Genomic DNA, 11122 nt, shown 5'->3' with positions numbered 1-11122 from the left:
ATCAGTTGAACAACTGGGTCCTGTGTATAAACAGTAAAAATTGTAATATTAAAAAAAGTTAAAGGCACAGGACACTATTATTAATTGTCAACATATGCATAAAATAACAAAGATGTGAAAATTTCAGCTCAATTGGTTGTCGAAATTGCGAGATAATAATGAAAGAAAAAAAACCCTTGTCACACGAAGTTGTGTGCTTTCAGATGCCTGATTTGGAGACCTAAAAATCTAATTCTGAAGCTCAAAATCAAATTTGTCAAAAATTACTTCTTTCTCAGAAACTATGTCACTTAAGAGGGAGCCAGTTCTCACAATGTTTGATACTATCAACAGCTCCCTAATACTCATTACCAAGTATGGTTTTATGCTTTCATTGTCTTGAGTAATTACCAATACTGTCCACTGCCTTTTATTACAGCGCAATACGAAATTCCATATCAATACTTTATGCAGTATCCTTAAACTACAAGGGGGTATACCTTTGGTAACTACTATTATAACACCCCTTACAAACACTCTGCCTTTTCATTGGGTTAGAGCGCGTCACATGATATGTTGTAGTTTTACTAGAAATGCGGCCGTGTGATAGTGTCAATGATAGTGCATCGATCGCTGATAGTCCGACGACTATTATACGGCATGCAGTACCCAAACGTCTTTTTACCCACCTTGAAACCAATCAGTTATGCATCTGTGTATCTGGAACGCGCCTAGAAACGTTACGTGTACGAGGAGGATAAAAAGTCTGTTGGGGTGTTATAAAACAAATATTGACTGCTTTTGCTCATGCTCCGGTTAAAACTCTGATTCCCTCGGTGATCCTCGAACCGTTCCAAAAGATCGCTCCGGGGATCACCTTGCGAGTCGTTTAACCATAGCAATCGAAGCAGTCAATGTTTGTATAAAACAAAATAATCATAAAAGCTTACTTAATATACATGTAACAAAATGTCAAACTGAAACTGTTTCTGCATGAAACTTTCTGCATTCTTCCTTCATAAACGCTGCCGATTGTCCATAATATCCCAGGAATTTTAACATGTTAGATGTAGTTGTTATTGTGCATAATCTAAATATTATAAAATTAAAACAGTCAAATGGTTCAAAACTTAAACTATGCCTTTTATGTTTCATTCCTTGTCTTTGGCAGTTGTTTGTCATCCGCTCTTTAAAAAATTCAATGTTGTTACTAACTATAATGAACGCAATTGTAAACAAGTACAGCTAAACATATAAATTGAAACATAATAAAATCTAAAGTGTTATAGGAGTTGGGTCAGATTACCCGGTAATTAGTCATTTTTTTTCACAAGAGAGTGACTTGCTCCCCTTTTTATGTATTTTCATATAATGCATGAAAATAATTACTACTTGGCTTTGGAAAAGGGTAAACAATGAAAACAGTGAGGGATGATTAGCACGCTAGGTGTCAGCAGATTTTCCAGGTAAAAACCACAACTCTTGGTCATGTACACATGCTCAAAACTATACAAATTTTCAGAAAGCTGATAATTGCAGTGATGAATTCTGAGACTCAATTACAGTAGTACCGTATAAGAATTTACAAGGTGCTACAGCGCATACACAACAGCTTTGTGGAAATTTACTTGGAAATGGAAATTTACCTGCTAAGTCTGCTTCCAACTCGTGTTCCAAGGTCTCCCATTACTTGTGTGACTGTGTGCAAGTTAACGCCAATGAACAATCTTAGTAAGAGACTGCTTGCAGACTGACGGGTGTTCCCAATGACATCCCGCATCATTCCATAAGGCTGATTCTCCCCAAATCTCCACACATCGTTCATTACCGCCACCATTGTCAGGGTTACTCTCAGCCCAATTCCTGTAGCCGATGTAAGTATCTAGGTCCTTGCACTCCCACGTGCCTGTAAAAAAAAACAATCCACAACAACGGGCAAATTAATCTTTCTAAAATATTTGAATTATAGCTGAGGTCTCGACTTCAAGGCATCTGAAAGCACACAACTTGTGCGACAAGGGTGTTTTTCCTTCCATTATTCTCTCGCAACTTAACAACCAATTGAGTTCAAATCTCCGAAGGTTTGTTATTCTATGAATATGCTGAGAGACACAAAGTGAGAAGACTGGTCTTTGACAATTACCAATAGTGTCCAGTTTCTTAAAGTGCATCTGCATACTGCATATTTTCTTCTTTCGAGTTATCCATTTCAATTATAAGTTATAAGTGTCTATTGAGGCCAGGATAGCCCTACAACATGACTTTTTCAATGTAGGGTAATTTTAATAGAAAAATACATAGGATTTGACACTTTGCATGGTGGAAGTACAACTAAGAGAGGTTTGCAGTAACACTATGTGAATATCTCTTTTTGAGTAGCGTTGGTTCTAGAAAGAACTATAAGGGAATCAAAGTGTCGTGAAGAGGTTTTCAACTAGTGGTTTAAACCCAACGAGGCCTGGTTCTTGATAATTTTACAACTCCTTATAGGGGAATGCTGTGCGCGTCGCGCGTATCACGTGATGTGGCACAACTGTTTCAGCTGTTGCTCTCGACCAATAGGAATGAAGAAGCTGTCTTATAAGCACAGGTGCAAGCTCGCCTGTCGCATTGTATAAAATTTTATATTGATCCTAAAAGCCGTGTACATTTTTTTCAGGCAAAATTTGACAAGTACACAAGGCTAAAAAAAAACTTGTTAACAAGGCTAAAGCTGTGAAGTACACAAGGCTATAGCCTTGTACATATTTTCAGGCAAAATTTGACAAGTACACAAGGCTAAAGGCCTTGTTCACAAGGCTATATGCCTTGTTCATATTTTCATGAACAATTTGACAAGTACACAAGGCTAAAAGCCTATAACCAAGGCTATAGCCTTGTACATATTTTCAGGCAAAATTTGACAAGTACACAAGGCTAAAAGCCGTGTACATATTTTCAGAAAAAAATTTGACAAGTTCACAAGGCTAAAAGCCGTGTACACAAGGCTATAGCCTTGTACATATTTTCAGGCAAAATTGGACAAGTACACAAGGCTAAAGGCCTTGTTCACAAGGCTATATAGCCTTGTTCATATTTTCATGAAAAATTTGACAAGTACACAATGCTAAAAGCCGTGTTCACAAGACTATAGCCTTATACATATTTTCAGGCAAAATTTGACAAGTACACAAGGCTAAAAGCCTATAGCCAAGGCTATAGCCTTGTACATATTTTCAGAAATAATTTGACAAGTTCACAAGGCTAAAAAAAACCTTGTTAACAAGGCTAAAGCCTTGTACATATTTTCAGGCAAAATTTGACAAGTACACAAGGCTAAAAGCCTTGTACACAAGGCTATAGCCTTGTACATATTTTGTACAGGGCTAAAGCCTTGTGTTCGTTAGCCTTGTGTACTTGTCAAGTTTTGCCTGAAACTATGTACAAGGCTATGCTATAGCCATTCTGCTTTTAAAAAACCTGAAGATTATTTGACAATTATCAAATATTCATCAATTTTTAATGGAACGCGCTGTTTTGAGGGCTCGAAATTAACAAGCACTATTAAACTTACCATTTGGATCGGAAAAACATGTTTAATTTATTTTGATGGAATATCTATGAATTTGATTATTTATTTAGATAGGTTAGCCTTATCAACTGGGTCAACTGGTACTTGGAACAACTGGGTCCTGTGTATAAACAGTAAAAATATAAATATTAAAAAAAGTTAAGGGCACTGGACACTACAAATAATTGTCAAAGACCAGTCTTCTCACTTGGTGTATCTCAACATATATGTGGAGATACACCAAGTGAGAAGACTTTTATGTTTTATACTATCAACAGCCTTCCATTGCTCCTTACCAAGTAATATTGTATGCTAACAATTATTTTAGGTAAATAACAATTGTGTCCATTGCCTGTAAAAGAACTGTCTTTACCTTGGTCATCATCATCATTTAGCAGTCGCAAACGAGATTCCATGCACAACGTCATGCCAGAGCTGTTTATCCCTTATCATGTTTGGAAGGTCCACAATTTCGGACTCCGTATCTTCACCGATCACGTTGATGTATTTTTTGGTACCATGGTACGCACATCAGTTTTGGCAACTATGGAATAACAGATGTTTTAATCAAATAATTTTTTTTTTGCAAACTATCAAATTAACAAAATACCTCACATGATTGGTTGACTTTGCTTCCAACAAATTCAACAATTTGTTTTAAAGGCAGAGGACACTATTGGTAATTGTCAAAGACTAGCCTTCACAGTTGGTGTATCTCAACATATGCATAAAATAACTAACCTGTGAAAATTTGAGCTCAATCGGTCATCGAAGTTGCGAGATAATATTGAAAGAAAAAAACACCCTTGTCACATGAAGTTGTGTGCATTCAGATGGTTGATTTCGAGACCTCAAGTTCTAAATCTGAGGTCTCAAAATAAAATTCGTGGAAAATTACTTCTTTCTCGGAAACTATGGCACTTCAGAGGGAGTCGTTTCTCACAATGTTTTATACTATCAACCTCTCCCCATTACTCGTCACCAAGAAAGGTTTTATGCTAATATTTATTTTGAGTAATTACCAAGTGTCCACTGCCTTTAAATATTTGTGTTACATCGTTACAAACACTAGCTATCTGTTTTTGTTTTGCATTTACAACGTATGGCTTTCCATAGTTTTTCAACCTCGGTTGGCAAAAACTCAGGCAGTTACGGCATTGCTGTACCTGGTAGGCACAAAGAAAATCATTCTGATACCAACCCAGTTGTAGCAAATGATCTTACAGTTGTTTGTTGTTTCAGGGACTTTTTGAGCCCAACAAAACCCGGTTTTGAGATTATGCTGAAAAGAACACTCTCAAAAATCACTTGGTTTCCCAGCAAACGTGTGATACTTTTAAGAAAACTCAAGAAGGGGCTATCTACAAGTACAGTAGCAATCAAACCAAAACTTCATGATTGAGATCGGCGAAATTTGACCTTCATTCGCCGTAAATATGATTGCGGTGGCACTGGGACTGGCACCATCCAATGAAAGTTGAAACGAAATTGAATTGCCTCAAATGGGTTGTTGTTTTAAAGGCAGTGGACACTATTGGGTATTACTCAAAATAATTTTTAGCATAAAAAAATTACTTGGTAACAAGCAATGGAGAGCTGTTGATGGTATAAAACAATGTGAGAGACAGCTACCTCTGAAGTTACGTAGTTTTTGAGAAAGAAGTTATTTCCACGAATGTGATTTCGAGACCTCAGAATTAGATTTTGAGGTCCTAGCCCCACTTGTGTGGCTAAGGCTAGCTACAAATAGCCTCGGCCACACAAGTGGGACTATTGAGGTCCCAAAATCAAGCATCTGAAAGCACACAACTTCGTTTGACAAGGAAGGTTTTTTTTTTTCCATTATTATCTCGCAACTTCGACGACCAATTGAGTTCAAATTTGCCCAGGTTTGTTATTTTATGTATATGTTGAGATACATCAATAGTGTCGTTGACAATTACCCGTAGTGTCCAGTGTCTTTAAAGTTACCTGCTCTTTTAGGGAGTGCTTTGCAACCTCGATGGCATAAAGTTGATAAGCAGCAAACCTCAACACCATGCACAATCGTATTCCACCACTTTGTCTCCCAGACAGACTTTGCTGAACAGGAAAAAAGGATCTCCATTTACACTGTCACGTAGCCAGCCATTAAAACTGCATGCACAATGGAAAAAAAAAAACACACGGATGAATCAGAAATAAACCACAAAATGCGATGTGCAGTGAGGAGATCTAGTGAGGAGAAAAGTGCCAGTCGTATCCAGGCAAATTGCTTGGTTGATTACTTTGCGATCATATGCGACGTCCTAAACACACGGGCTTGAATGTTTCAAAAACAGCTATAAACACCTCACCACAAAGCATGGGTAGAATTAGCCCTCGTAGGACGTCAGTCAGTGTCACTGCACTAACGTCCTGAGTATAAAGCCAGGTTCATACTTCCTGCGAATGCTTCGTGCGATGCGAATTTCATTGCGTCAGAGCGTGTACCGATTGTTGCGTCACCAAAAATCGCTTCGCATTCGCATTCGCATTCGCAGGAAGTATGAACCGGGCTTTAAGCTTCTTTACAATGCACACACAAATTTGACTAAAAGTTTCTTTATTTTCTACCTGATTTGAGAAGTTGAAATATCGTTCATATATTCTTAGTGTCCCTTACTACACTTTCAAAGAGTTCACAGCTATCAAATATATCCATGGATTAATCTCATCCTTTACGTTTTCTAATACAGGAAGTTTTGAAAAGGTCTTCAATTGCATTGGTCGACCTCTAAGACAAAACCAAATTGGTGTTCATTTTGCTATAAATGAACAAAACTTGTTAAAAGAACACTAGGAGCACCAAATCACATCAAGCAATAGGCCTACATGTACACAAAAGTGTTGTCAAATTAAAATCATTTCCCAACAGCTAGTGGAATATTGTCTACACAAATTACAGTAATCTAGAATAACAAAATTGGAGAAAATACAGTTTCCAAAATGTAAGGCCTTTTGATCGAGTCAAATGATTTTGGAAACTGAATGCCCACAAATGATCCATCCAAATGTGCTAATCAATTCATTTCATTTTGTTAATTATTTGCACTGTACTCTTTGGTAATTACTCATAATAAATATTAGCATCAAACCTTATTTGGTACGAGCAATGCAGAGCTGTTGATAGTCTAAAACATTGTGAGAAACGACTCCCTCTGAAGTAACATAGTTTTTGAGAAAGAGGTAATTTCTCACTAAATGAATAAAAGACTTCTGGCCAGAAGCCTTTTATTCCTATCTGAAAGCACACTTTTTTTTTACCAACAAGGGTGTTTTTTCTTGCATCATTTTCTTTCAACTTCAATGACCAATTGAATACTGGTCTTTGACTTGACAATTACCAAACAAATTCAGTGCCTTTAAACAGGTAAAAATGTGAATACACAACATTAACTGGTAAATAGAGTAATTGTGGATGGTGGAAAACAGGGAAAACAGCGGCCATTGTTTTCAAAGGGTTGATAGTTTCCTTATCTGCTTCCATTTGCAAGGGTGATGTCATTTCTATTTTTCAAGTCCTTTGTTTGTATTCGAGAAAAACTGAGCACTTGCTAATTAACAATGCAATGACAACATGTAGACTTCCCAATCAATTATGATGAAATAAGCACTTAAGATATTTGCATGTTATAAGCCAGCAGTAAATCAATGACAACTTCTGATTGCCAGGCTTTTTGAGTTTATAGATGATTTGAGGCATTGCAAGGTGAATATTAAATTTGGTTAGCGGTAACATCATATTATGTAGGCCTATAGCTCCCACATGGTGTACATGTAATTCAGCCATCTTTACTGGCAATTTGGAACACATGGCCATGTGTTTTGCGCGAGAACAGCGTGCAGCACGCGCACATTTCACAAAACTTGTGTCCTGATTGGTTACATGTAAGCAGTGTGGCTGTGTTAATAATCCATGCTCTTGACGCGCCTCAAAGCCAAAATGCAATTTGCCTGTAACGATGGCACTTTTGCAAATTATTTATATCTACCATGTCTACTTGCCAGGTAGCGTTTTTTTTTCTTAAGAGAACTGTCTTGCTATTTTAAAATAATTTATAGTAGATCAGCAGTAAATTCATGGCAAATTTTGAGTGCCAGGCATTCAGTTTGGCAAACAAAACCCTGTCAAGTCCATTTGTGTTAATGGGGGTAACCACTAGAAATCACCTGTCAAACAGATCACTCAACGGCTGAACGACATTACAGTATATGTATAATAAAACTGTGCATTATGAGGTACACTCTCAAAGCTAATACAGAGTTTCAAGGAGCAACAGCGGAGAGCAGACTTGGAGATCTGTGGCTGACCATCTACATGTATGACTTCATCATTTATTTATGATTGATGTCAACATTGACATTGTTCTCAGTTTATGTATCGGGCTACTGGATTTCTCTAGCATTTAGAAACTATTCTGTATAAACTATTTCGGTAGCATTGTTTGAACAATAACACTTGGTGTAGAAACTTCAAAGACTGTTTTCATCGCCCATCAGACTGAAGAATAACTCCAACATATCTTCTGTTTGTGTGATCAACGCATGAGGTGAAAAAAGATCTTGGTGCATCCACAATTATCAAAACTTCCTTAGTGAATGTTGACAACTCTGATCAATCACTGCTAGCATCAGTTCAGGATTGTAGTTGATATTTCTGAAGCAAACGACGGTGTTCAAAAGACTGAAAATGTCTCAATATGACATCATAACAAATGTCCAGGGAACCATTGGAATGATTCTCAATACTCTAGCTTGGCTGGTCGTCCTTCGCACCAAAAGCCTTCATAACACAACAAACTACTTGCTGGCATATCTTGCTGTTGTTGATAGCATTTTGTGCTGTTACTTAATTGTGTTCAGTGCCACAAAGATGACCCAGCTACCAGAGAGTTCCATTGGTAGAGAGATCTATTGTCGGATTGGCTTTATAGAGTTATTAATATCCTACTCATCAATTTATGCTCTGTGTCTGGTGACCTATGAACGATATATAGGAATAGTGCATCCACTGCACTATCCCAGAATGATGTCTCCTAAAAAAGTTATCATGATCATTTTCATAGCGTCTGGGATGTCATTTCTTGTTTCAACCCCACCTTTGTTTACATTGACTGCTAGCAATGATACCTGTATTCGAACTGACTCATCTGACACCATGGAATCTGTATTATCTGTGCTCTTCCCTCTATTTGGCTACCTGTTGCCCATCCTATTTATGGGCTGGATTTACTACAAGATCCAAGCCACTCTCAAGAGAAGTGCTCAACAACTTCAACGACAGAATGTACAAGGAGCAGCCCTTGAGCTTTTTCAGGCCAGACAGAATGTGATCAGCATGCTTAAGATTGTCATGGGTGCACTGTTTTTTCTGTGGACACCACTGTCTTTATATTCGCTTATCTGCTTGACAGAATGGGGCTTCTTTAACATTTGTTTAGGCACACTAGATAGTGTAGTGGTATTCATGCACAGACTGAACTCTGTGATTAATCCCATCATTTACATCTTTAAATACAAGAAGTTTCGGAAAGGTCTTCAAGACATGCTGTGCTGTTGCATTGATCGACCTCCAAGGCCAGACCGGATTGGTGTTCAAATTGCTATGAATGAACGAAACGTGTTAGATGAACACTAGATAAAAACTGTGACTTCTTTTCATGATAGACCTAATGATTGTGATATGTTTTAAAAATGTCATTGACCATAGACATGGCTATATTAAATCTCTTTAATTGAGCGGCAATTGTTGTTCCCCGAAGAGTTATTACTTCTGAATGGGATAAGCTTTCAATCAATGATTGCAGTAGAGATGTTAAAACTTGTTAAAAATATAAAGCCTTTGTGGATATCTCTTGTGTAAAGGTTCAGTTTATATACTGGTAGTGTCTTGCAAACTATACTTCTAACTTTTCAGCAGCTTTCGGAGAGTGCAGTGACAACAGGGTTTTAAACAACAATCAGGAATCATATTGAATGGAATGCCATTTTTGACTGTGTACCAGCCATTACCCATTTTGCATTAATTAGCAGGTATTATATAACACCCAAGCAGATCCTTGCCATTTGATTGGAGGATTGTCCGTCACGTGATAGCAAATAAAAGTACCATTGCACGCTGAGTCACTCACCGTGCTTTTTCGTTCCATCCGAAAAGTACCATTGCACGCTGGCAGCGTGCAATGGTACTTTTCGGATGGAACGAAAAAGCTGAGTAAAAACATCACTGCGTGCGCGTGTCTTTGGTGACGCAGCAGGTGTTACTGCAAGAAGGCATAGTAAAATTACTAGCATTCGGCTTCTACAGTTGAAATTGTTTGTTTTGAAAGTTGTATCTTTCAATCAAAATGACAAAGATCTACTTGGATGTTATATAAAACAAATAATGAATGTTTTTCATTCGTGCAATGGTGCGAATATGTTCATTCGTTGAAAGCTGGAATGTTCCATTCAACTCGGCTCCGCCTCGTTGAATAGAACATTCCATCTTTCAACTCATGAACATATTCGCACCATTGCACTCATAAACATTCATTATGTGTATAATATTAAAGGGACTGGACACTATTGGTAATTCAAAGGGAATTAAAGGGTAGCGACTAGTTTTTTCACGGCCGTTTAAAACAGGCAGGGTCGAACTGCCGTGTGATAAAGGCCCGAGCTGAAGGCGTGGGCCTTTATCACACGGCAATTCAACCCTGCAAGGCTTTAAACGGCTGTGAAAGAACTAGTAGCTACCCTTTTATTCCCATTCATAAATACCTTTTTGGTTAACAGGCATAGTAAAGTAAGAAACTCTGTGTGCTTGAGCTCATCTGTATGTTTCTACCTCCATGTACGACGTCCGTGTGTTGCATGCCTATTTCCAACAGTTTCCGGTTCCGTTCGTGCGCATGCGTGTATAGTCTTGGTGCAACACAGGTTTTCCTCATCAACAGCGCCTGCATCGCTCGTAACAAGAAACGTCTTGCACCAAGACTAGCGCGGAGTATCCGCTCGCAACGGGTTATAAACACTGGTCATTATCAAAGGTTTATACACCCCCCACGTGACGCGCTCTCCACCAAAAGGAATAGCGAAACGAGGTATTTATGAATCAAAACTGATTATAAGCATAAAAGAAAATTCAAGAAGGAGGGCTATCTACAAGTACAGTAGCAATCGATTATGAACTTCATAATCAAGATGGGGCCAAATGTTAGCTTCATTGGGCACCAAAAAAAAGGTTGCGGTGGCCCTGGGGCCATGCAATGAAAGTTGAAACGAAATGAAATTGCCTCAAATGGGTTGTTGTTCTAAAATTACCTGCTCACCTGGGAGTGTTTTGCAACCTTGATGGCATTCAGTTGATAAGCAGCAAACCACAACACCATGCACAATCATCTTCCACCATTTTACCTCCCAGACAGACTTTGATGAATGGCAAAAATGGATCTCCATTTACACTGTCAAGTAGCCAGCCATAAGAACTGCATGCACAATTGGACACAAACACACAGCAAATCAGAAATAAACAACAAAAATAATGCGACGTGCAGTGAGGAGATCTATGATCCAGCAAGGAAAAAGAAA

General features: G+C 38.1%; 1 protein-coding gene across 1 annotated transcript; it reads right to left on the bottom strand.

Moving 5' to 3' along the window:
• Positions 1-340: 340 nt before the first annotated feature.
• LOC117289991 (hepatic lectin-like) lies at positions 341-3964 on the bottom strand. Its single transcript, XM_033771195.1, has 2 exons — positions 3903-3964; positions 341-1885 (listed from the first exon to the last, which is right to left on the bottom strand). Exons 1-2 carry the CDS (start codon positions 3955-3957, stop codon positions 1689-1691), a joined length of 252 nt encoding a protein of 83 aa, XP_033627086.1. The 5' UTR covers positions 3958-3964; the 3' UTR covers positions 341-1688.
• Between the last annotated feature and the right edge of the window lie 7158 nt (positions 3965-11122).

The sequence above is a fragment of the Asterias rubens genome, chromosome 5 (genome assembly GCF_902459465.1).
Source record: "Asterias rubens chromosome 5, eAstRub1.3, whole genome shotgun sequence".
NCBI lineage: Eukaryota > Metazoa > Echinodermata > Asteroidea > Forcipulatida > Asteriidae > Asterias > Asterias rubens.
Note: the sequence above shows the minus strand (reverse complement) of the source record. Positions and strands in the feature narration are given on the sequence as shown.

Coding starts and splice junctions, on each gene's coding strand:
- LOC117289991 (XM_033771195.1), bottom strand. CDS start 3,957: ATGACGTTGTGCATGGAATCTCGTTTGCGACTGCTAAATGATGATGAT. Junction 1,886..3,902: donor AAATGATGATGATGACCAAG/GTAAAGACAGTT, acceptor TTTTTTTTACAG/GCACGTGGGAGTGCAAGGAC.